This window comes from Athene noctua, chromosome 3 (genome assembly GCF_965140245.1).
Source record: "Athene noctua chromosome 3, bAthNoc1.hap1.1, whole genome shotgun sequence".
Classification (NCBI taxonomy): domain Eukaryota; kingdom Metazoa; phylum Chordata; class Aves; order Strigiformes; family Strigidae; genus Athene; species Athene noctua.
Genome location: NC_134039.1, coordinates 40,943,535 through 40,971,407, shown reverse-complemented (window position 1 = coordinate 40,971,407; position 27,873 = coordinate 40,943,535). Strand labels below are relative to the sequence as shown.

The following is a 27,873-nucleotide window of genomic DNA, read 5'->3' as shown; positions in this document are numbered from 1 at the left end:
GTCTTCAAGTGAGATCTTTTGTACGGCAAATAAATAATTATGCATGGAGCCAGAAAGGTTGCATTTTCATTACGCATTTTTCTTCATTTCTAGACACAGTCCTAAAATGTGCTATGCCACATGCTGAATTTCTGAAGTGTTTTGCCTAGGCTGCACTCAGAACTTCATATATGTCTGCAAATGTGCTAGGAGTCAAATCTCAGATCTGAGTTAGACACATTTGCATTTTCTTTGGAGAACTGGGTTCCCCTAGTTAAGTAATGATATTCTGTAAGATAAGATTAACCATTCAGTATTAAGACTGTGATGATGAGAGGTCAATAGCACACTCAAGCACACATCAAGACAGGGAAACCTACTGAGTCAATTCAGCAGCAGCAAGCAAGCAGAGTTAAAAACTAAAGGAGTAGCATATTATTATATTCATATTAAAGACATGATAACACACTAAAATTTTCCTCAGAATTTGCTCTAGAAGATTATTAACCTGCTTTAATAAGAATGCATTTTATGAACCCAACTAGTAATACATACTGTGAAAGTTCATGTACACATAGGCTTTTTAATGATAGATACACATAATATCGGCTTTTAATGATAGAGTGGATCTGAGAATTGTTCCTATGAAGCCAAAATTCACATTATCCAGTTATTCATCTCCATCTTTGGCTAATGTTACATGGTTGAGCAGATACAATCATTTCATTACTACCAAAAGAGAGAGGTCCATTCCCCATCCCACTCCAACTGTCTATTCCTTTCTTGACTGTACAGTCACCTCCTCCCTCCTGCATCCGTGCTTGCACTTATTTCATCCTGTGATGAATCAAATTTAATTCACAACATAACAAAAATTAAACTGAAAAAAAAAAAAAAAAAAAAAAGGAAGCATTTTGCTGGGCTAATGAACTGGATCTGTCTGTGAAAGTCTGATGAATGCCAAAGTGGGCAGGAGTGAGAGCAGGGAAAACACCCTCCTCCTCCTCCTCCTCTTCACCAAATTGCAAGATTTGTTCAGTTGCTTTTAAGGCAGCACAACAGCCCACAACAGGTGCTTCACCTAGGAATGGTTTGAAGTGTTTAAGAAAATGAGAATTAGATCCCTGAGTCCTTTACACAGCTAGTGCAGAGATGCAGCATGTGTACACAGTTGGAGTGTGATCTGGACCTGGATCCTTCTGACCAGGGCAGTATTGGCATAAGTGCTTTTGTCTAGCATAGCAATATGGACTCAGCTTCTCTGCATTTAAACTGCAAAGACAATTAAGAAACCCAATGCAGATAGATAGAACATAATTTGTATGTGTGTGAGAAATGCTGTTAGGCTGCTTCTGCAAATTCCAGGTACTTCATCAAACTTCTAAGTGAGTCTTGAGGGTTGGTGATTGTGTAATGAGGAAAAGACAGGAAAGGCTAGAAAAAGCTATCCCTCAAAACTGAAGGAAAAGCCTGTGCAAAGAAATTTAAAAACTGCGGTTCAGTCCATTTTGTTGTTTTGTAATGTTTGTGATAAACTCATGATTTAGTGTCACCAGCACTTTCTATATGGCTATATGGCCATATAACCATACATCATATGTTGGCTAATTTTCAGCTACCTGCCAACAGTAAAGAGACTCGATATTTTTGCTATTGTTTAGTTGTTCATAACACAGTTTTCATAGAGAGAACTGAATATTTCTAAGGCTGAAAGAGAAATTTCATGTTTCTTTCTTCAGTGGCAGTTGAGGCTTAAGCCATTTCCACCCAGCCCTTCCTTCCTGTCTCCACACAACCACATCCACTGTGCCAGCACAGCTGTTTGTGCAGCCTGTGGTGAAAATGGGAACCATCTGAGAAATTCTGGGGCAGCAGAGAGGAATCAAAATCAAAAAGAAGCTTATAACAATGTGTGAATTAAGATGTATGAGAGACTGACCTTGTATTGGGACATGTATGAAGAATATGGAGGCCTTGCTAAGCTGCCTCTAGAGGATCTGAGGTCTGGTGAAGATTTTACAGTTTCTTATGAAATTTAAAAATGTGTCTCAAGGACCCTCATATTTCTCTAATTCAGAAGCTCTTTCTTTATCTAGTGACCTTGCTTTTAGCCATTTGCCGCTTGTAAGACTATGGAATAATCTTAAATGTATTTGAAAATAAATCTTCTTGAGGAGTAAAGACAGATCCTTAAGTGCCAACTGTTCCATCCCTCTTGCTATTCTCTCAGAAAGCCAGTTGAATTGTAGCTAGATACATGTTTATGAATATGTATAGGTATAGGTAATGTGTACATATATTGCTTACAGCATTTTTGCAAGCCACTACTTTTTATGTCAGGTAAGCAGTTTTGTCTTTTATAATTTTGCTGTCTGAGGGAGAGCAGAACATTCATGACATCTTCATTAAATACAACATCCACGTTATTAAACAATTTTTTATTAAAAATGTTTTATACTTGAACAAAGCTGACCACTCAATTTCCTTAAAGACCACAGACATTAATGTCCCACCCATCTTATTTGGAAGTTTCTCCAGAGTGCCTCAGTTTCTCCTTTTTTGAGAACAAGGGCTTCGATCACACTTCTGTCCCACACAAAATGTTGCCCATTTATAGATCTATAGTTCTGGAACACTTCACTGCACAGATGCATTGCATATGGGAGGCTGGGTATCTGGTTTCCATTCCAAGGACCAGGCAGTAAAATGCATATCATTTAGGTGCTCTGAGTTTTTGGCTAATTTCAAGTCTGTGAGTAATGGCTGTGACTATTCTTATCCTTGACACTATGCAAATGCTCAGGAGGTTTACTACAATGTTAAATCACAGTAACGCAGTGGTTTCCAACTCAGAGTTTTTAGTCACAAACTCTCATCTTTCTTCACCTCATATCCTCATAAATTGAGTTTTCTGTGCTTTTAAGTAATTATTTTTCTCCTTAAGCCTTAAATTCATGGCACTATTAGCCTGGTCTTTTGGCCTGATAACTTTGTCTTCAAATCAGACTGTCAAAATAATTTTGGAAGGCTGCATTTCTTTAATATCTTTGCCCAAAACATCTCAAAATGCTGTATGAAAAATAACCAAGCTTTTCAGTATGTCAAAGGCACTTGAATACTTAAAAGGAAATTGATTCTGACACAACCCAAGTCTTTCTTCCCAGCCCAGCATTCTCTTGTCCTGATTCATTCCTCCTCTCCCCCTTTCCTCCTATGCTAAAAACTTCAACCACCTTTGATTAATACTTCTCTTTAACAGCTATATCTAACTGTAGACTATTTCTTCTACAGGCTTGATTACACCATACTTCACACAGCTATCAAAATCTGTCTTCTTTCTGAAGTCCCTTTTTTTTCCATACCTATTTATCTTTCCAGTCACCTCCTACCTATTCAATTTACACTTTGTTATTCATTGAATCTTATTTCTGCAGTACCTTTTTCTTTCTTCCTTCTTTTAATGATCTCCTATTTCAGTTCCACCTCTTTTCACCACTCTTCTAACATTTTTCTTAATTCCTTATTCTTTGGATTGCAAACCTGATTCTTCCTTTGCATGTATTTTCTTTTTACTTGAATCAGAAATCTGAAAATCAACTAGACTTCCTTTGAAGCAAATTTCTTTCTTCTTTACATACCATTTTTCTTTTCACTAATCAGTTCTACTTCTTTTATTTAAGAGAGTATCTAGTGATGGAAAACACATTTTTCTTTTTCTACCTGTTCAGTTTGGATTGAACATGAGACATCCAGAGGACATCTCAAAAGCAGAAAAAGATATGGGACTGAATAAAAAGGGAGAATGTCTACATCTGTTTCTTCACTGAATAAATTCTTTATCTTAATACCATAATTATAAGACTACGGCATGGGAGCTCTCATTGCCATTCTGTGTACTTTGTTGGAGAAAAGTCAGCAACAAAGATGGGTATCAATGCTGATTTGAAACAAGAGTGTCTTAGTTAATATTTTTCACTCATTTAATACTAAGTAATGATGAATACAGTACAGAAAAAAGACATGGTAGTTCAGTCAGAGCTAGTGAGAAATGCTATACACCCTCTTTACCAAAAGGGTTATACAGCTGCTCAAGGCATGTTTTAGTAGCTGCACTACTTTTAAAACTTCCAGATATCACAGAAGTTGCTTTCCTCAGAAGCAGAGTTGCAAGCCTGAGTCACTCCTTCAGCTGCTGTTCCTTCTCAGTGCTCCTTGCTGCCTCCTCAGCTCTCATCTACTTCATTGCAATTCTCAGCATTTACTGATGAAGGCAGGGAGAAGCACTGAAATCTAATATTATTATTAGTGTTAGTAATATTATAGTCAGATTCTTTTATTCCACTAACTTGTTAACTAATTAATTTGCTAATTTAAGAAATGAGAATAGCAACTAATAAGATATTTGAAAAAAAGGCATGTTATAAAATTACTGATTTCAAAATATTGACTCAGGAAGCTGTTGCTTGCTCTCAAGACCCAAAAGAATACTACGTGGCACTGGGATACTGACTGGTTTTGCTTTTACTAGCATTAATGATTTGTTGCATCTTACTTTCTTGGATATAAAAAATCAAATATCTATGAAAGCAGCTGAAGGTACAGAAGATTGGTAAAGTTCTGAGTTTTAGTGAATCTATGATCATTCTGAGAGTTATCTGTCTTGGTACAGAATAAAAATACAGCATTCCCCCTTTTAAAAACTCCTGAACATGCCATTTTACCGACACACACGAAATATGAGCACCATCCAGTGGCAAAAGAAGTAAATCACATCTTATATTTCCAATTTCCTCCTCTTTTCCCTCAAAACACAGAATCTAACTAGACATTTAAAAGTTTATATTGAATTTTCTGCATTTTTTAAAACTGGCATAACTACATTTCTGCTAATTTCTCAAAGATGTATTAGCAGGTTTTTTTGAGTACACTGCATCTCAGCTGAACAGTGGATGTTAGTATTTCACGGCGGTCAATAGTTTTTTCAGAGTATCTAAAACCCTTTTGCAAACACATCTGCTATCACATACATAACTGATTTCTCCCTAGTGTCACAATATCACTGTTCTGCTTACACCAGTATGAGGATTCATCTGCTAACATGTATCTATCTGCTTGCTCCCTGAAAATAGGGTTATGACTGTTCAATTTCTTTTTTCCTTTTTGTTCTTATATTTTTCTCTGTTCCCTTTCTTTCTTCTCTGCATGATACTCTGTAAAGTATCAATAAAATTTTGATGTATCAGAAAAGACTGAAAACAGGCAACAAGACTGTGTAATCTGTCCTACACTTCACTGAATTTGAGAACCTCTACTGGAGTAATGACATGGTAACGACAAAGGTAATGACATGGCCTTTGTTTGTGACATACTGATGCTGACAGATTTTGTTATCTTTCTTTGGTGAAATGAGATCTCAGAAAGCATATTGGTTTCAGAAACCTTAGGCATTCTGCAATAAATTCTATTGGAAACCTATTTTCACTTTCCCCATGGATGATTTTGTTTTTAGGCTATTTCTGATTGTGTAAACCACAAATAGGATTTTCTTTAATTTTAAGCATGACGGCCTTTGCAATGATATTATCCCTAAAAATAAGGCAAATTAATTGTGGTTATGACTGACATGACACACAGACGTTCTGACTTTTAAGTAGAAACACCTTTCTCTCCCACCCTCTACTCATCTTTAACTTCTTTTTATCCATAAGGACAGCAAGTAGCAACTTGCTCTCAGTTGAAGTATGAAAGCGGTGTGAGTTCTCTTAAACAGCAACTGTACATACAATTTCATACTTTGCTTCAGCAGTTCTTTCATTAATATCCAAGGACTTGGATGTTACACTTTACAGTAATTATTTTTAATGTTTTTAAACCTCCACATATAGGGGTTTTTTTTGACCAGTCCTGCTTTAGACAGGACAGACAGTGCCTTCACTTTTAGCTCATCAGACTAAACCAGGTTAAAAGAATTCTGCACTTCAGGGTGTCCAGTTATGGTTAAGATCAATTTATGAATCGAACATCTGGCAGTAGACAGGACATACATGCTGGGTTTTCTCATGCTTGAAAAATTTCATGAAGCTGATGTGAGACACGCTAATTGGAGTTATCAGGAAGCAACTGATTAAGAAGCAGTGGTTTAAATGAGTTGAAAATCTAAATGCTGATTAAAAGTGTTCAAGAAGACAGGCAAAAGGGCAGAAACAAGACATATAATCCCCAGCAGAATATATGTATTGTTTCAGCCCGCTGGTTAAGTAGCATTAGTCCCCTTTGTGATGCTTTAACAGAAGTAGGTATTGCACTCAGTAAGATCTTGCTCACATTCTTTTTTAACAGGTCTTGTGTAGCAGCAGACATTTATTTGGCCATCACCTCAGATTTAAAACTAGGACCTATGTAACTACAAGTATATGCCACTACAGGCAAGTAGATTTTAACAGACTTCTGCAGTCTATGGACTGGGCACAGAGGGGATGCATGATGACTACCCTGAGCAGTCACTTTAGAAGCCTGATGTGATAGGATGGTGGAAATCTGCTGCTGCTCTGCCACAGCAGTAGAATTTGGTACATGCCTGCTCTGTGTCCCTAATGGTGATCCATTCTACACATACTAATATTGCCAACTGATCAGTTATGAGCAGCCTGCACAATTTATGCCAGCTCTCCTCCATATGTTCTAATAAACGCATTTTAGAGGACTACTTTAAGCCTGATTTTATGTGCACAACTTCTAACAAATGCAAGGTAAGTCTGATAATTAAATATATCTTTTTCTCAACTAATGCTACTAGCTCAACTTTTTGGTGATTAGAAATTACTTCAAAAACTCCCAGGTTAGAAATCAAAAATTACCTGGGATTATTGTCCAAAGACAAAAGAGTTATCCCTAAGGAATTTTTTCAAGTCGCTAAGGCGGTTTGATTTAAGATTTTGTTCTTTTCATTTGTTTAGCATAGCCTTCCCACACTGACACACTCAAAACAATTTTGAGACTTGTATTTACCTCATATGAACTCATCTGGTTCTTTGATGCTGGGACAATGTAATAAGGTTCTTCCCTTTGCTTACTGGACATAGCTAAATCAGAATTTATGCCTAACTTTGAAGCTCTTTAAGATAAGGAATAATCGTACTAGCTTCCAGAGTGTCATGTCAGTTTACAGTGCTATATCTATGGTATTCAAAATAAAAGTTCTTATCCAATAGTTTAATTAAAGTGACTGATTTAGCGTTTTATGTTTTCAGGTTATTTTAGCATCTCTGTTCAGCTGTATGTTATTCTTTCAGCTAGTCCAGCTGAGGGAAAGGCAGGCTGTGTTACTGTAAGTGTATTAGGAAATCATAGAGAAATACCTTGTCAATTTCTTTATTCATGGGTTAAAATGTAATGCCGTACAGTTCTTAACAATTACCGACTGAAAAAAATGGTCTGCTTAGAGCAAAACTGAAGGAGACTAATTAAAAAAGCCATCTTGCTTCAACTTTTGAAATGATTACATACAGAATAATATACATATTTACATTACAAGTATATTATATAAATATAATATATATGTAATCTTGTAACCACAATAAATATCAAGGTCTTTTGTAGGCACACAGCATAGAAAAAAATGCAGAATCTGCACAATCCTTAAGATTTTTGGAGTGACTCACTCTAACATTGTTTTCGCACTGAAAAAGCAAATATTTTACACAAAATATACAGCCATAGTTTATGCAGTCCCCAGTGAACAGGGAATCTTTCCTCGCCTTCCTGTGAGTCTACTCCTTGATTTTCTAATGCTATTGCTCTATACAGCTATTACATAAGAAAATAGTTTGCAGGTTTGATTTTATTCAGCTAATAGCCTAAGTAATTATCAGTGCTAACAAAATAAGTACAGCATATCTACATAAGGTATAATACAAGTGTTTACAAAAACACGGGTTTGGTGAACTACTTCTGAGCTCACTTTTAATACTGGGGAGTTAACCTGAAAGCAGAAGAAAAGACTTTCAGTGATACCACCTCAGAAATATTTTATCATTTGAGTGAGACCTGGGCTTCAGAGATAGAAAGCTTTAAATTTAAAATTCAAATTCTTGCCTATGCTGGCAGATGTAGGGTGCAATTGATTCTGAATGTGTTCCTTTCAGTGCAAATGAAGACCCACAGAATTAATCCAAAGGGAGTTTTCTCAACCTGTTTGTACAGCCATGACATTTTAAAGACTGTTGCTATGGAGCACCTGAGATTGCATCCTAGTAAGTAAAGCTGACCACTTCTCATAAGAGAGTCATGATCAGTGAGAGAGGAGAAACAAACAGCATCTTTTTTCTGCAGTTACAAATCAGACTCTGGCATATCAGGCATATCTGCCATCAGGTACCCAATACCATAACGTCCATTTGGAGCAGTGTCCAGAGTTGGTGATCCAGTCTGTTTTCGATATATGTTTTTGCCAAAATTTGGAGAAGGCATTTCACTTGGACTCTTTCCATGAATCAAACTTGTATTATCTCCCTCCAAATTAACAGGTTCCTTTATTATCCGGCCTCTTTTGTAGGATACAGATGCTAAACTACTGGAGCTGTCATCGATAAGGTTGCAACGGCGCACCATGAAGACTATTGGGACTGGCAGTATGGCCAACACCATCAGAGATATACAGACAATCATTCCCCATGTTGGATAGCTGTGGAACTCTTCTGTAGCCTGAGCAACCAAAGAGAAAAACTATTAATACACCTTTACTTAAGAAAGAGGTAACCTGCAGTCCTCACCAAGCCCTGCAGTTTTCAAACACATACTCATCTTTTTGTCACCTTGTATTTACAATGTGGGCACCACTAAAGATCTAAACAGTTATGGAGATGTAGGATTGCTGTCTTTCTGTCCATGAGTATGACCAAAGCACTGTCACATAGTTTCTGAGTGCTCAGAGCATTCTAGCAGAACCCAAACCAAGATTTTCACATTAGGCTTTCTGCTACATTTGTCTGTCATTGTTCCCTGAACCTTTAACATATGTTTAGAACAGACAAGTGTGCAGTGGTATCTGTAACTAAGCCTGGAAAGTAAGTCCTTGTTCTGCAGGCTAGTAACTGGTCTAGTCAGAGACTGTCTCAGATCACCCTGTGGCACTGTTCCATTTTGAAAACTTCATGTAAACTATAACACATATACTGGGGCAGTGACTGCTCCCACACCTCTGCTGTATCCCTGAATTACTGTCCAACAGACTCAGTTTGCCTAATTTTATACACAGAAAGGAATGGTATGTTTGGTATTCTAAGGTATTTCTAATTTTTGAAGGCAAGAATCAAACCTAACAAGAGCATTTTTCTGAGAATCACGAGAAAGTAGTAGTGGTTGTCTGGTTAGAGGCAGACATCTACCTCTAGTAAAGCCAAACTCTTGTATTTACACTTTACCTGTCTTTGCTGTGATTCCCCGCTCTGGCTAATTCAGACAACTGTTCATTCAGAAGAGTTAATTTCTCTGAAATTAATTTCTCTGACATTTTACTCGCTCTATATTTTGTATGACAAGCCTGTAGAACCAGCTGAGGGCTGATGAGCCTACAAGCTAGCAGAACTCTTAGGAGTTACCTTGACTGAATCTCTCCTTGGAGCCAACACGCAGCACTGACTCTGCAGTTCACACAGACAAGTTTTTTACAAATCAAATTCTTATCAGAGACAGGTTTTAATGCTGTTGTTACCTACAATGTGGGATGTGTTCCCAAATGGGAAAATCTCTGACATGGCTAAATCTCAATATTTAATTCCACATAAAAAATTGATGTGATATCTGAAATGATTTATTCAGTGTTATCACCAACTATTTTCTGCAGTAAAAAAAGATTTAATGAAAGTGAACAACCTCTCCCAACCTTAAGAATTTCTTCAAGGAGAACTACTATAAATTTTAAAAATGGTTTGTTTTACATCAATGTTACTGGAGAGAAAAACAACTATGTCATCATTTATACTGACTCTTAATTTCTAATTGCAAACTTTTTTGTCTTTTCATGTATTTTTTAAATACTTCAGCTATGATCAGTATGATGGTGATGGCATCTGTTATATACATACCGTATCTTCAATCCAAGCACTGTAGCCAGGAGGACTTAACCCCATTTGGACAATGCTAGCTACCAGCAAACATAACAATACTAAAGGTGAAACATACTTCCACATGTAGTAGTAATACTGGCTTGGAGAAAACCCAAGCATATCTTTCAGATCTTCTATAAATCTGTGAAGGGAATAAAAGATTACTGTTAGTATGTACACTGAAATCTCAAGTGCTGTAATTGATACTTGGCACCTAATTTGAGGGAACAGACACACTGAAAAAATGCATGTATAGAAAATGCTACAGGTTACATTACTTGATGGGCTGAAAAATAGAGTTTGTATTACTAGTTCAGAACAGATGAACAAAAAGAATCGCTACACAGTGCAGTGCCTTTGTAAACTGCTTGCTGGACCATGCTGGAAAGATATTTAAACTCACATTTTTTTTATAAGATTCTTTTTCCCATCTTCTTATATTATGGCTACTGGGTTGTTTTCTAAGGCATGTGTCATTACTTTTGAGGACATATACAATCAGCGCATCTTACAGATTTTGCAAAATTCATTTTGAACCCACATGTGTGCTGCAGTGTAAAAAATAACTACGCATAAGCTACGGTTTGCATCATATAAGTTGTTGAAATAAAATTTTGTTAAGTTTTAAATCTGCATCCTTGTGCTTCAAAATTGCAAGTTATAATATGAACAAAACTCCTATTGTTGTACTCTTGACAGAGAAGTACATGGTTCCAGAGCCAGTAGAAAAAGAGAAAATATTTTTAGAATTAATTAGTTTGGAGTGTGCAAAAGTATCAATTCTGTTTTCACTCCCTTGCAGTCCCACTCCCTTTTGAAATTTGCATCTCAAAAAATCTCTCAGAGCAATAAAATGTTTTCAAAGCAGTTACACATGTGAAGCCATTGTCACATAATCTCTCAGAAGTTTTTTCAAACTGCATAGGTTGGAGTATTCTATCCTTTGTTTACACTGACATGACACACACTGTTAAAAAGCACATGAATTTACAAATGGATTGTGACTTCTATGGATGCCTGTTCTTTCTGGGATCTCCAGTTCTTCATTTAGTTTAACCTAAATCTATTATCTTCACTTTCTTCATCTCCATCTTACTTTTCCTCTTTTAAAAGCTACCAAGCCCCTTCAGCACCAATTTCAGCGTAGCAGATTTTTGTTCTTGGCTACAGGGATTCACATGTTGCATTTTCTTCCACCCTTGGATGCAATCCCTTTGGATGCAATGGTGGGGTTTTTTTTTCTATCTGATCAAAGACAATCTGGATCATCACCTACAAGGACGATCCCTTGGTGGTATCACAGCCAGTGAGAATGTGAAGTTGTGGATTCTATACGTTTTTGCAAACAAGTGTGCTAGGTTCCTGAAGAAGCATATTCTGGAGAAATATTCATCAGGAGAAATATTAGGATTACTACAGAGGGAGGTTCAGGTGGCTGTTATGAATGAGAAATCTGGCTGTTAAATTTGAACTGTATCCTGTAAGAACCCCTTCTGAAAACATGAACCAACTGCACTCTGATTCAGAGGCAAAGCATTACCATATTTTAGCTACACCTAAACACCAGCTTCCTTACAGGCAAGTTGCTGACTTTTGGCATGTCTACCTCCCTTCTCAGTGAAACTCTACCTGACTGGACATAACTAACCTGATAACCAGGTCATCTATTTCATCTTCTGTTTGCATGTGTAAAAACATCTACATGGTGTTTTCATGTCTGTGTGATCAATTTTAGGATTATACATGTGGGCCAAGCGGGAATTCTCCCTTAATGAGTAAGCAGACCAGGCACTACTTGCATAGACCAGAAACAGTGTCTGGAAAACATAAAATTAAATTTTCTTATTATAGTTTTATTTCATTATGGTGAGGGACTGGTTGATTACTCAGATTGAACAAGTGAAAAGCCAAATGAAATACCACCCATTCTATGTCACTCTTTATACATGCAAAGGAATCACAGATGTTTAAATTACTTCAACATGCTAGTATACCATACTCTGTTTTATCTGTAGATGGCATGAGTTATTTTTGATACAAATTCTTCTATTCTTTAAGTGTGGCACACATTGATCTTGCTTAGTGAATACATTCTGGTGGTTTCAGTATAAGATGTAAAAAATGAGAGGGACTTGGTCTTTTTTTCTCTTCAGCCATCATTGATATAAGGTCACTTAGCTTCATTGTCAACTGTGCTTCTTCCAAGTTTTGACCCTGTTATTTGCTATCATTTCCTCTATTTCCTCTCTCACAACTAATGCAAAGAACAGTTAGTTGCTACAACACCCCAAACTAAATCTAGTTCATAAACTGAAACTTTTTTATTGTTACTTCCATTAGAGTTTGCTTTGCTCCTTTCTCAGGCTGCCTGGAATACTGCAGATCTGTTCAGAATACTAATCATCTGCTGCTTAGGTCAGGGCTATTACTTCTTGAAATCTTTCTCTGGCTGTCCTGTTTCTACATAAGTTCCTCATACTTGCATATCCATCCTCATTTCTGTCTAATTTTGCCTCTTCTACTGTGTTCTCCTCTCTTTGGATCTGTTGCAATCACTCTTTGGCTTTCACTACACCATCCTGATGCAGTGTACCCTGCTCCAAACTTGTTCTTAAAACCAGACTAGATTCACGTCCAGATTGACCCACTTTCTACTTACTTGTATTTACATGTATGTCACAAATACTTCATGAAATGTAATTAAAATAGTAACAGTTATTGTAATGAATACTGTTGATATGGACATAGAGATACATTTCCTTTACTCACTTGTCTATTCCATAAATTCGGGTGACTGCAATATTCTCCAAAATGACCACGATAAGCAGGGGTAGAGTAGCTGAGTAGTCATCAAACATCGTCACAAAATAATTTCCAGAGCGCTGCACAAAGATCAGGCCAATAAAAAATGCTACCAAGCAGCAAATGACTGGAATGAAGGACAGAAATGTGAGCTGTAATTGTAATGAAGTCCACAAAGAGGAAATAAAGAGAGTTCGAAACCGCAAAGATACACTTTAATGCATTATTTCACATGATCAAAGTTAATAACATTTTACTTTTTAGGAGGTCTCAATTTTAAGAATATTAGAAATCCTACCAGTTCCCTACTTAACAGAAAAGTTATGAAATTAGAATTACTGGAATTGCTGTATTACAGCAGTATTTCTCATTAAACATTTAACTTAATATGAGTGCAAGGCTAAAGTAAACAGAACACCATACCTCATGTTACTTGATCACTAGATCACTTTTTTGGAATTCAGAAGTGAAAAGAACCAAAGTTTCAGACTATGATTCTAAAAACTTATGAAGGCTGAACAGACTTTCCCTAAAAGACCATTCACTGCATGAAGTTCCATTAGGATCTGTCTAAATGTATTCGTGCACTAAACAACAACATTTCTGCCTTTTGTTCAGGGATAACCCAAAATTTATCTCTTGAATGCTTATACCTGCATAACAAATCTCAATAGAATTTTTTCCTACTAAATTCATCAAGAATAGGATTGAATCCTTAAGCAGCCATAAAATAAGTAACATTTCAACAAACTGTGAAATCGATTGTAGTTTGAGCACCAGTAAGACTGATTCTCCCACCTGAAGTGCCCTCTTCTTTACCCCACTGGGAACTCAGGTTAAGGATACACCTAAGCAGTCTAAAATTAGGTACAATGAATCTGGGCGGAAATATAAAATATCCTTACAGAACATACGCATTGCATAAATCTCAAATAATCAATTAGTATTGATTATAGTAGTGAAAGGAAGACAATGACACTTTTTAAAATACTGTGGTACAAGTCCAATCACTATTTTCTATCTTACAGGAACTACTGTTAAAATGTTGTTTAGAGAATAGAAGAGACCATTACAAATTGATGTCAACTCCCAATGCAAGATAACAAAACCACAAGAACTCAAATAAAACCTCCTTGACCTGAGTTTAATTTTTCACACTGAGTTTTATTACTGACCCTGATCAAAAAATTAGAACACCATAACCATGTGTATGTGAACTTAGAAATCCTTGCTATTCTTATGTTCTCCCATTGTGTCTTGTCATTACACCCCAAAACTATGCATCTTTAGTTGTAAACTAAGGCTCTGGTAGGTGTATATTCATCATAACTTGGCACATATACATGCAGACTTAAATTTGGAAATAATTTGAACACAAAGTAACTTCAAGCATATGAGCTGGGTACCCTGAACTCAAGAGAGTCTGAACTGAAAGTCTAGTGCAAGAAGTTGCAAATGTGCTCACACTTCTGTAAAAATTGAAGATTTGTGGTTTTAAAGCACAAATTCTAGTACAGGCATAATCCTTGTAAAATCCCACAGACACTCCACGAAGTATAACCCAGGCATTTCAATTTTATAAGTTAATTATAAAAACACCCCATCAAGTCGTAATCCTTTGAGCACAACTGAGTTTAGCAAAAATCATGCATGTATATCACTCAAAAAAATTACAAGAGAAAGGAAGTCCCTGAATATTCCTTTATCTTAATAGGTTATTGTGGTTTTTGTCAAACACAGTAACAAGGAATTACTGTAAAATGCTCCATTGTTCCAGAGTAATGACTATATACCACAGTATTTGCACACATGCTTAGGAAGAACAGCTAATTTCTAAATGTCACGCTGCTATATTCTATAAGAATGTACAAGCTGATTAAAAAAATAAAAAAGCAAACAAATGCTCAGTAGGTTAGGACTTCTCAAAAATCAGTTTATATTTATTTAGAATTTTATTCTTAGATCTAGCAAAGCAAAAAACCACATTTTCTGTTAAATATTATCTAAGTAAGATAAGAAAAGCAGTCAGGACAGAGCAGTGCTCTGCTGCATCAGCGGTTCAGTCTTATAAAACATATTATTTCCTTCACAGAGCTAGATAATGTTAAAGCAGCTTATTATATTTTTTATTTTCTATCCCTCCTGTCACAAATACTGATGTGAAATCTGAATTTGTGCATAGGTTATCAAGTCCCTTGCAGCTGTCTTGAAGATTTTCAGAAACAACTTTCATATTTTATGCTGATGTTCTATCTCAAAAAGGTAAATTGGTACAAGATAATCACAGCTACATGAACAGGCAGCACCTCAAATAACTTTGTGCATTTAAATAAAATAGATTTTAAAAACATTAGACATCTTATTTAAGACCCTTTCCACATTCAACAGGGAAAAATATATTCCACTAGGAAGTAGCTGCACTGGTTTTTAACATAATAAACATTTCATCATAAATTAAGATTAATTTGGCCTACCTAGGAATAATTTGTAGTAATTTGAAATGTATTTTCATTCTTTCCTTTTCCTTTGTTTCCCTGATATGTGACACAGGCTGGAATGGAAAGTATTCAGGAAGAGCTCAGAAGGACTGACAATACAGAAACTTGTAACAGAAATCCACCATTAAAATTTAAGTTCTAGGATGTTCCTGGTCTTGTAACATTCAGGAAAACATTTTACATGCAGATATTAATGTGCCTATGCATGGAAGTACAGTCTGGAATAAAGTGATTTACTGCTCATTTACAATGTCAGCACTGAAAACTTTCATGTCAAAAAACAAGTCTTCATACTCTCAAAAAAAAAATTTAGCTTCCTGCTCTAGTGAGAAAAGAAAGTTTGTGCAACTCACCAGTAAGAATTTCTTTCCTGACTTTGAAGGTATCAACAATGGGTGTGATGATGCCTTCAATGGTTCCAAACATACTTCCAAGTCCCAGATTTACCAACATGAGGAAGAACATGACTGACCAGAAGGGAGAAGCAGGGAAGTGGGTCATTGCTTCTGTAAAGGCAATAAAAGCTAAACCAGTTCCTTGAACTGCCTGTCAGTGAGGAAAAAAATCCATGTTATTATTCACGGATAGTATTTCATTTGTGGTGTGGCAATCTGACTTTGTGTTCATGCAATGTCATTGATTAAACCTTGAAAGTGGAGTGGGCAATTACTATCTGAGATTCTTCCAAACCTGCAAATTTAATACTATTTACTGAAACACTGGGTTTGACTGAGAATCTATAAGTTGATTTATATTAACAACACCTCTTTCATAGAATCATAAAATACCAAGGTGGAAGGGACCTCAAGGATCATCTGGTCCAACCTTTCTTGGCAAAAGTACAGCCCGGCACCCTGTCCAGCCAAATCTTAAGTGTCCAGTGTCGGGGAATCCACCACTTTCCTGGAGGGATTATTCCAATGGCTGATTGTTCTCACTGTGAAAAATTTTCCTCGCGTGTCCAGTCAGAACTTCTTTCCCTCTTTCACTGATATTTTAGCATGAGAGCTATTATACAGGACTGCTACAAAATACACTCTGTTTTCTCCATTAAGTATATAAAGGATTTTTTGTTTAAAATCTATTTGTTTAAAATTTAAATAGCAGGAATATTACAGGAATTATAGGAACTTTTAATGTCTAAGATACCAATATGACTTATTTTCAGTTTCAGAAGATGCTGGTGCTACTAGGGGTCAGTGTTTAAAATAGAAAAACCTTTATTACAGATCTGGCTTAGTGATAAGATTTCAAATCAGAATGATACTCATTAAACAATTATCTAATAAGTAAGAAGTAACTTTTTTTTACTTTCCAGTGAAGTGGTATTTATAGTTAATATTTATATTTAATAATTGTATCAGCACTAGAAGACATCATAGTTTATTTAATATGTTGAATAGGTACACCTCTTTAGTTTTTGGAAAAATTCTCATGATCAACTCTTCCAAAAGAAAAGAACTTTAAAAACTTATGACCTCCTGAGGAGAGCAATATAATGATCAAAATATATCATAAATCACTGAAGAATATATTAAGACATTAGACTCAAAAGTCCTCAGGTGAGCTGGAATGCAAACCTGCACAGAACCATGTTTTCATATGGATCTCTACAGGTGCACTGCTCATAGGTACACTGTACTGATACTGTGTGTAAGTATACTTCACAGAGTATTTCAAGCTTACAAATATTCATTTGTTCATAATGTATATATTTAAGACTTATTACTCTCACCTTATTAAGCTCATCTTCAATTTGACAAGATTTCAGACCAAGAGAATCAAACTCTTCTTCTTTAACTTTCTGAATAATGTCATAAACTAAATTGTAATCTTCTGCTGTAACGCTTGAGAAATTAATATGATGTGGGATCATATCCTGACTCAGATTGCCTATTTTCAAAAGTTTTAAAATCTTCTCTGAATTTCTGTAAAACATAATAAAACAGAGAAATCAAACTCAATGATCTGCATTCATTCATAAATGAAATATACCATTAAAAAGGTAAAAAAAAAAAAAAAAAAAAGAGAAATGGATATTCATACTGGGTAACACATTTTTCATTTATGATATTGGCTTTGAAGCCCAGAACTGCAAACACCACCAAAGTTGCCAGCACAGAAGTGAAAAAATTGATGAAGGACACCAGTACAGCATCAAAATGGCAGTTGTTGTCTCTCTTGTTGTAGCTTGAAAAGGCAATGACTCCACCAAATCCAAGCCCTAAGGCAAAGAACACCTGAGTAGCAGCTTCTCTCCAGACCTTGGGCTCCAGCATTATTTCAAGCTGTTTGAAATTAGATATAATATATGTCAGCTATAAAATGCATTTCTATTATATGAAAAGACAACAGAAAAAAAAACAGGAAGACAACCTATATCATAAAATGCTAATACGCCACTACGAAGGTATTTTCATTATGATAAAATGAAAGCTGAATGTTGACACCTGAAGTTGAGTGAACTTATGGCCCAGAATTTCTATTTCTTTTATATGATATGATCCTTAAAGAGAAATATGCTATACAGTATGTTTCCAACAATAAGATGCTACTGGAGCTATATGATAACTGGAATAGCAGCTATTTAATATTGATAAACAAGACAGAACATCCATATTTTTTCTTTTTTTTTTTTTTTTTTTTCAGTATTTATTGTCTTTTTTTTACAATATATGTACAGGCAGCTGTTAGAATTAAGAAGTATTTTGGCATGATCAACCCTCTCATAAATGCAGTAAGTATGCTTAAAGTTGCTTTGCTGTTACTTTTCAAAAAAAAAGGTGAACACGAGATACGCATGCTTATACGGAATTCTACTATATTCAAATATGTAAAGCAAATTGCAACATATGAAATAAATGCTGGCCACCACAATCTCTATAGTCCAGAAGTCAAATCTCCCTTAAGCCAGATGCCTTGAACTTACCCTAAGCTAAATGGGTCATGTCTTTGAGGGACAACTAAGCCTTTTATCGAAAAACTTGTATCAAAAAGCTCATTCAGATGACCATACTTCAAGAAATATCTTTGTTATAAAGTTACGAGTCATCATGTGTCTGTCTCAGATTCTTCTAGATACTGAATCATAAAAAAGAAGTACATGTGAAATTTAAACATTAGATATTTTCAAGCTGATTCAGGGCCTCCATTCATTTAACAGTGAAAGACCTTACATCTGCACATGTTTTGGGTTTTTTTTAAACCCTAGGCTTATCGAAAAAAGTGTAACTAAAAAGCATCAGCATAGATGCCAGCCTCATCAGACTGACTGTGTTACTCTGAAGGGAAAAAGAAAATCTGCTATTGTTTTGATAATATTTTGAAAAAAAATTCCAGTTTCCCATAAAGGTATAATATTATAGATAGGTAGCATATAACGTCTTTATGAATTTATATATAGCTAAAATACAATGTATTTGAAGAAAGGTGTTTATTACAATAATCCTGTTTCTGTCTTACAAATTTTTTTATAATTACAATGCACAAGTAGCTATTGCATAGTTCAATCTGCCTGTATCACAGTCATGCTACAACTTTTCCACTAGAGGGAGCTCGAGGAATATTCTTCATTTTACCAATCTGTAAACGATTAAGGTATTGAAACACTTCTAGCTTTCTGCAGTATATCATTTGGTATTATCAAAGGTAGTACGATCTCCGGTACACATTGCCTAGAATTTCAAAATAAATTTGTAATTGATCGGGTATCATATTTTCTGTGAAATTTTAGGGGCTCTGTATTTAAGCTTCATACAGTCCTACAGTCTCATTGCAGCAGTTTACTTCAGTGGGCTTTTCATATACCTTTCCTTAGATTTTTCATTAAGGTTATTATTTAGAATTTCTGCTTTGTCCATCAACCATACCAAACAGAGAAATGATCTCCTTTTCATTAGCCCTGTGCTCTCACATCTGCACCAATGTATGCCAGTCCCCTGCTGTGCTGACACAACTCTTCTGCTGGAATGTTGTGATCAGTCTGTGGTCAAAATGTGGTCATTTCATAAACTAACTAACCGAGGGTCTCCTCTCTCAGGTACATCTACCTGGATAATTTTCAACCTAGCTCAGTTTAGCAATCTTTTGTATAGTCTGTCTGCCTAAATAAACTGTTAGTTCAGTGGAGCAAAAGGAAACAAAAGGTGGGGGAGTCTGAATTCCTTCAGGTAGTTTCATATGAACGTACAGTCCAAATTAGTGCTCAAGTACAAAAACAATCAAAAATTATAATGAAAATACTTTTGAAGGTTTTTATTCACATTACATTCACATACTGTATGTGACATACAGGCCTCCTAACCTCAGATTTAAACCACAACTTGAGATAAAGAACTGGAAGCCAGTAGAAGAAAATAAAAACATTTTTTCTTTCAAGATCATTTATGTGAACACTTGAAACAACTGTATAATTTAAGTTATAACTATAAAGTAAGCATCAGCTGCAACTTATTTCAGGTCTAACTCGTGGAAAGATGAAATGATGAAGAGGTGTTGGTATTCAAGGGGAGGTTCGGTGTTTACTTTCCCTCAGTAACTAGTGATACTTCCCTAGTTAAAGAAAGGATTAACACTGTGACTGAGAAACCTAATTATAACTTTGGAAGGTCTGTATTCCATCTCTGCTATTGACTTCCTCTTCTTCAGTAAGCATTACCTTTCTCTGTTCCTCAGATTTCCCAAATTTACCTGAGCAGCCTGCAAGTTCCTGCAGAACCATGACTCTAAAGCCACAACAGTGAGTGAAGCAGAGCACAACTGTGTATCACAATGCAAAAAATAATAATGTGATAGCTAACAAAGGTAATTTTTATTGGATGACATTTCTCCAGACTCAAAACACCTGGAATCAAAGCAACTGACAGCACCCTGTCATCTGGCATTAGCCACTATGTGCATTGATTTTAATACTCCTATTATTTGGCTTTCATTCTTGAGACATCACTCCCATTCTGCTCAACTGTATTATGAAATGGACTTGCTGGAAAGACCATTTCATAATACAATATGAAGCCCAGACATTATGCATTGCTGAGTATGGCTCTGACTACTCAAACATGCTGTTCCTGTAGTATAGATACAATTGAAAGCATGTGAGATGGGTGTGAGTAGAATTTAGATCTTCAGGCTAAGGAATGATTCATAACATCCCTTCTTACCTCTGTAGTTATAAAATCTAAAGTTCAATAGGACACATTCCCAGTGAAAATGTTGACAGTAAAAAAAAGTATGCTTAGACCTGCTGCTATCTTGGCATGACAACCATAAGAAACATGAAGAGGAAAACTGAGGTGAGTACTTACACTACTACAGTATTAAAGAGAAGTGCCCTGTACTTTGGGCTGCTATGCAAACAGCATTAATTTATTTCTAAAAAGGATCAAATTTATGCTCAAAAGTGACAAGTTAATTATGTAAAGCCATGACAGAGTTCAAGGTAAGGCATTTCACTGTGACATCCCAAAACTTGACATATTTCAATCCTACAGAATGGCAAGAACTACGATTCACTTCTCTTTTCAGTATTTGGAGCTCTCCAAACATCCTGAATCCTGTAAATAGTACTTTCAGTTGCTTAGCTTTGTAAAGGCATCTAACTCTGGGAACCATTCACCTAAGAGACGTAACCCTACACAGACTCTTGGAACACTTACGACCCTTTGGACCTTAGGGCTTGATATTATGCCCCTGAGGTCAATAAGAATTTTGCAAATAAACCAAACAGAAATATGGTCAAATATTCTATGAAGACGATAATCTTAAATGAGATCATTCATAAACTTGAATACACCACAAACTGTAATTAAGCACATACCTTAGGTGTGAACATGTGACGAATTCCATCCACTGATCCATTAAGGAGCAGTCCTCTGATCAGAAAGCATAAAAGTACCACATAAGGAAAAAGGGAACTAAAATACATGATCTGAAAAACATTAAGAAGAAATTTAACATGACATCTATGGACTTTTATTTTCAATGGCTTCATTCACTACTCAGTATATTCTGGATATATGACTAAATTACTAATCATATGCTCTAAGAAATATACAGAACACTTTCCAATACCCTTGTCTCTGCTGAAGACAGAAAAATCTCCACTGTAAAATAATGTACCGTATTAAAACAATATGGTTGTCACTGTGTGGACACTGATAACTGGTAACCGATAACAAACTGCTGGGCTTCCAGGGAAATTCAGTACGAATTCCAGAAGATGATGATGAGAAGGACAGAAGTAGGCGGTTTTAGAAATGCTTCACTAAGATCTCTCATTCTGCATCACTGAAAAGCAGATCTATTCTGTACTTTATAGTTTAGTAAAATTATTCTCTCACTAAACTTGTTTCTTTAACTGAAATACACTAAGCGGTCACAGAAATTTCCACCTCAGCGTCAAACTTTTTAATAGCAAAGAATTTTGCTATTAGAACAGATTATTTTTCATCTGAAAATCTCACTGAGATCAACAGAGCGAGCAGATCATTCACTAGCCAATCCAGTTGGATGCATGGAAAGGAAAAAAGACAAGGTGACATACTCAGATGCAAAGGCCTAAGTTAGTCATTAGTAAAAAGAAACAATCCAGAATCCTGTTTTAATGACAGAAGCATGGATATCAATGACAGTAGCAATAAAAAGAAAAATGGCAAGGCATTTTGAGCACTGCAATTGTACTATGAGTATATATGGAAACCTAATTCCTTAGACATTCAGAAACACACAGACTTACACGGCACAATAAAGCTGAGGTACACTTACTTGCAACAGTTATGCTGCTAAGAACAGAAATACTTCTTCAGATCTCAGTTCCCACTAAAATTACTACAATTTTAATGCTTAATTACTAGCATTCCTCTACTTGAGATTATACAAATATTGGGGTGAGTCAACGTTTCTAACCTGCTCCTACAGATTTCATGAGAGAGTAAACAAAAGGTGTGGTGAACAAAAATGTTGTGAAGTGTTTCAAAGTAAAAAGTAAAACACTGTAGGTAAACAGTATACTCACTTTGCCTGAAGACTGAATGCCTTTGATCATGGCTAGGCATACCATGACCCAGGCAGCCAGCAAACAGATAGTCATCTTCCAATTCAAACCCCCGCTCTCTGACAGAGAGCTAGAAATATTCAGTGCTTCTCTGTACCAGTAGTAAGTGGTTGCAGAACTTTTTTCACACTCTGGCTCCACAACTGTCAAGAGATGTTAGCATGTAAAGATTGCATTCAGGACAGAAGTATTTTCCCAACATTTCTTAAGAATGTTCCACCAATTCTCAATATTTGTAATTGTGCTGTCACCATTTACTGACAAAGTAAACTCACAAAGAGTCTTAAGACACTGTCTGAAAGAAAAAGTAACTACTATCAGTGAAAGTTTCTGGGTATATCTTTTTAAAACACCCTTTTGGGATAACGTATTCCTCTGTATATGGTCACTCTGAGTCCTAGGCAGAATTTATTTTTCACTTAAGTACTAAATAGTAGGCAGATCTAGATGAAGACATACATTCCATTTATCACACATAATATTAGAATACCTACATAAGATATTGTGACATATACTATGAAAAGTATCTCTCTGAAATTGAACTCAATTTTGAAAATATATGGAAAACAAATTCTCAATGGTGTCTGCTTTGATATAACACTCAAATCAACAGGTACTTAATTACTATTATAAATAACATAATGCACCAAAGTGATGAGAAAAGAAAAAAACAGCTCCTACACAGCTGTTAAATGAAAGTTGCTATGTGTAGTCCAGAAGTGATTTTTGTATTATACTATAATTCTGCTTTATTCACATTACCAGTCTAAGAAATTGTGTGTATCTAGACATACATCATACAAAGAATTCTTCAAAGAAAATAATTATCTTTTTTATAAATTACTTATATATGACAACCAATTATATCTCTAAGCTAGGTTCTGGGTCAATTAATTAAAATATACTAATTTTAAGAAACCTAACACAGGTATGAGATCTTCACTGAAATAAACTATCTAAGATATAGAATGTTATCAAACATAGTACTTTTCTTTGTTCAGGCTTAGTTCAGACGACCGCTGTTGAAGTTAGGCTGACACGCTGTACCTTAATATTTAGGCAGGATAAGAGTACATAAACAACCACTGTGGCTCGATTAATGGACAATAGCTTGTGGATTACAATCCATCTGACTGTGGGCCAACATTCACAAATACTGATTATTTCAAACAACTGAAGGAAGCAACTCTGGCAAAGACACTATAAAAACACTGTACAACTTTTCAAATGTCCCTGGTTATGTTCTTTATTAAAGGGGTTAAAAAAAAAAAAGAAAAAAACACAAAAGGGAATTAAAGAAAATACAGGATCTAAAATAAAAAGAAATATTTCATATTTCAATATCAAGGATAATGCAAAGTGTGTAACTATTATGAGATAACCAAAACCAAGGGATAAGGGACTTTAATGCTGTCGTGTGATAAGACCATCTCATTATAGCAACAAACCAATGACCAGCTATCTCATTTCTACTGGCTTACAAAGCAAACAATGCTTTTATTACATGCATTTCATTAATGTTTACAGTTTTCCATTTTCTGCTTTGTTAGTAATGCCACCCTTCTTGCTTTTTGACAGGAGGTATTCTAGTAATTGAAATGTAGAAATATCCTTCTTTCACCTTTTTCACCAAATAAGCATAAAAAGCAGTATCAACAGAAAAAAGTAATAAAATTTTTTTTTCTGCAACATACTACAAAAATTGCTCTCCTGATTTTATTATGCTTTAAAATGCTATTTCCAGGGATGTTCCTTTCCAAATATAGTATATTTATCTTAGGTTAGGTTTTGCTGTAATTTTTCCAAGTATTATAATCTTTTATTATAATTGGAAAACCAGATTTGCATACAACACTTTTTCCCCACAAATATCGCTGAATTTTTTTCTCCTTTTTGTTCAAAAATCTCAAATCTTATATTTTATATTATTTTTAAGAACATTAATATAGACTTACAGGTATGAGATGTATTTTTAACTAAAGGACACTGGTCCCATGGTAATGGATGCTGAAAAGATTGGGAAAAGTAAAACAAACTCCATCCAATAATGACATTGTAGTACAGGGCCACAAAGAAACATACCTATTAAAAGAAAAAGGCAGATCAAAAAGTTACACTTATTAACTACATTTGCAAATTTTTTTAAAGTCCTTCCTGAACTTCTGCATATCTCTGCACATCAGCCACTGAACCTAGTTTTAAGTAAAATAAGTCAGAATAAGAACTGAATGGCTTGCCCCGTTAAAGTAACGGCATTTTTTAAATTTTCACTTTTCACTTTATTTATCATGTAACACCTATACTTTTACAGGGGTTTTTTCTCCAGAAGACTACTCTGTTCCCTAGTTCCTAGTCTTGAAGGAATCACAAAACACAAGCTGACCAGTTTTACAGACACATCTATATGAACATTTTTGAATGTACTAATTTAAGATCTTCCAAAACACTGCAAACTGATCTTGATGCCCAGCTACAAATCAGTGGCCTTTCCCTGCAGCAAACCAGGAAGTCTAAATCATACAAACTGAAAGCAAACCTCACAATTAATTTTAAGAACTTACTACGCAGCTTGCAAATCCAATTCCTCCAAGTTTAGGGCTGATGTAATTCCACACACCAATACTCCCTCGGCGGATCCTCTGCCCCACAGCAAGCTCCAAGAAGAAGAGTGGAATCCCTATTATCAGTAGCAAAATTAAGTATGGCACAAGATAGGCACCTACAAAAGGAACAAAGTATAAATCAGAGTGAGTGGAAGAAGAGTCAGAACTTGACAAAACAAATGTGAAACTTTCCAATAGCTTCAATTTTGGATTAGTGGCATTCACTGCAAAGCTTTTTCAGTCACATGCAAAAAAAGTAATTTTACCTGAAACTTGGCCATACATCTTGTAAGACATAAAAAACCCAGAGACATTGAATTTCTAAAGCACTGTAACATTTTGAGGTAAACCTTACTGAAAGTGAGTTATTATCTAAACTAGTTATTCACTTGTGTGAAATTTTGGGCATTTGATCAAACTTTTTAGAGATCTCGTGAGGCAATCAGGAGCTGAATCAACATTTCTTAAAAAACTCTACGCCTTGACTTGTAACAGAGCAGCAAAACCGCATTTATGAAGGAAACATAGAAAATACTGTGCATACAACATTACAAATTTCATCCAATCTTAAACAGTTTTAGGAGATCATCTGTTGATTTCTCCATATGCACCTCAGATGCTCAGAATGGGGATTTCACAATGTACAGAATAGTGATTCTATCCAGCCAAGCAAGAAAACTATCAGACTACTTCTATCAGGCTTCAGACAGAGACTAGAGACATGAGGCGGAAATGAAGTGCTGTAGATCCAGATCTTTCCAGATCTTGCAGTATGCACAGACTCTCTTGAAGACATATTTGAAAATGCAACTATTACTTCACCTTTATACATACATACATATATATATATATATATATATATATATATATAAATTCCTTTTTTCAAGGTGTTATTCCCAGGAAGCGGTCATACAAAATTCTAACTTAAGGATGTACCCCAATTTATTTCAGTAAAGCTAACTGCAAGCAAATATATCCATACACTAAGAGCACTGATAAGTTCAGAACCTAACTCCCTCCTTGGTGGTGCAGAGTATTTAGTACAAGCGCTAACAAAACATTTAGGCATCGGCAATTAGAAACATGGCACCTAATTTTCAAATGCGTAGCCCATATGCTGCAATATAGAGTACTGTGCTGGCCAACTAACTCAAACGGCTTAGGACTTTCGATTGCAACCACTGAAAGGCTAAAAAAAAAAGCACCTAAAAGATGCAGACTGCAGCATGTTGGAGGAAGCTACAAAGCAAAGATGTAAAGAACTCAGAAGCTTAGACTCCAAGCTATTAAGTTGTATAATCAGTCTATTCATCTCCTTGATGAGAGAGAAGCTAAACAAAGTTCGGAAACCAATTTGGGATTTATTCTCAACTCCAGCTAAGTCCTAAATTTCTTCATCCAGCGTCAACTTTCTAGGGCTTTTTTATGAGTCCATCAAAACACTGTCATTTGCCTATAATGGAATACTGTTTATTCTAGAAAAGCTGAAGTGTCCTAACAGAAGGTCTCATATTTTCTGGTATCATCCACTCCTATTTAGGTCCACTTGCTATTTTGCTCTTCTTGACATACACACAAAGTGGACATCACCTTCCATTATAAAGATCTTACAAAGATTCTACGCATGGAGTAACTACAGTCTTGAATCTACAAATAATAGGAAAAAAGACAGCGGAGAGAAGATCTGAGGAAAACTACTGGTGGACCAGATGAAGAATATTGATCTTATTTACCTCACTGTCTATAGGCTATTTTTAGCAATTAAAGAGCTACTTGTATTTTATTTTCATGACATGGCAACATGATGAGCAATGATACTGTTTGAGCAGAATGAGGTCAAAACCTGTGCCAGGCTCTGAACAATATACTGGTTTTAAGGTTACAATACTCCCTTCAAAAGCCAAACATTATGATCTATCTACCCATTTCAGCACACTATGAAGTGTCTACTTAAGTATTATTTCTACTAAGGTAGCAGCTATATTCCCGTTCAGTACTTTGGTGTCTCTTGTGGTTCATCTTGTATGTGTACATAACAGAAAGAACACAAAGGACTTACTTTCTACTATGAAAAGAGAGACAACAGAGACAGAATGAAATAAATGTGAGGAAACTGAGGAATAGAGTAACAAACACATTCTGAAATGAGGGGGAAGATCTGTCTTAAGAGTATATAACACAAATAATATATTCTCTCAAGATTTCCGTGAGACATAAGTTAACTGTTAATTCACATTGCAAATGAAAAGCTTTGGCATCACTATCTTTAAAAATTTGGTCATACAATTAATTGAGCGCCAACAGTACACAGCTTTTTAAATCATACAACACTACCTTAAATGATACCTGAGGTCTTAATTAGACAGGTGTTGCACAGCTGAGCAGAGACAAGCCTACAGCTCAAAAAAATTGGGGCCTAAGTAACTTACCCTGTATCCCACTGGATGACTGTACTAGAGCAGGAACTGAAAACAGCTCTTCAGTGTCCCAGTCCACAACCTTAATCACAAGGCTGCAAAGTTAAGTACATGTTTAAAGATTGACCTGATGCGGTGTGTTTGATGGTGCAGTATTAATGTGAGATGCAGTTAGATTCAACTAAATGCACTAAATAAATGTGGTCTTAAATCCACATTACATTATAAACGACACAACACTGAAATTCAGTGTGGATAGCCAGGCAAGCTCACATCCATACTGCAGGGCTTGTGCAGAGCATCTGAAGCACTGGTCTTCTGATCATTCAAACCTGCTGAGCTCCACTCTGATGTTGTACCCCTCCCAAAAAGAAGTACATAATGGAAAATAATGCACATATGAGTTTCAGTGCAGTA

The 27,873-nt window shown here is 35.6% G+C and overlaps 1 protein-coding gene across 2 annotated transcripts in view; it reads right to left on the bottom strand.

Moving 5' to 3' along the window:
• Nucleotides 1-7,342: 7,342 nt before the first annotated feature.
• Nucleotides 7,343-27,873, bottom strand: part of SLC6A15 (solute carrier family 6 member 15) — a 36,796-nt gene continuing 16,265 nt past the window's right edge. For both annotated transcript variants that reach the window (XM_074901486.1, XM_074901484.1), the window contains 10 exons: nucleotides 24,998-25,155; nucleotides 24,392-24,518; nucleotides 22,398-22,579; nucleotides 21,201-21,311; nucleotides 17,432-17,673; nucleotides 17,121-17,313; nucleotides 15,739-15,931; nucleotides 12,855-13,014; nucleotides 10,065-10,227; nucleotides 7,343-8,682 (listed from right to left, as the gene is read on the bottom strand). In XM_074901486.1, the coding sequence (XP_074757587.1) occupies nucleotides 8,311-8,682; nucleotides 10,065-10,227; nucleotides 12,855-13,014; nucleotides 15,739-15,931; nucleotides 17,121-17,313; nucleotides 17,432-17,673; nucleotides 21,201-21,311; nucleotides 22,398-22,579; nucleotides 24,392-24,518; nucleotides 24,998-25,155 (1,901 nt within the window). In that variant the 3' untranslated portion in view covers nucleotides 7,343-8,310. The remainder of the gene's footprint in view (nucleotides 8,683-10,064; nucleotides 10,228-12,854; nucleotides 13,015-15,738; nucleotides 15,932-17,120; nucleotides 17,314-17,431; nucleotides 17,674-21,200; nucleotides 21,312-22,397; nucleotides 22,580-24,391; nucleotides 24,519-24,997; nucleotides 25,156-27,873) is intronic.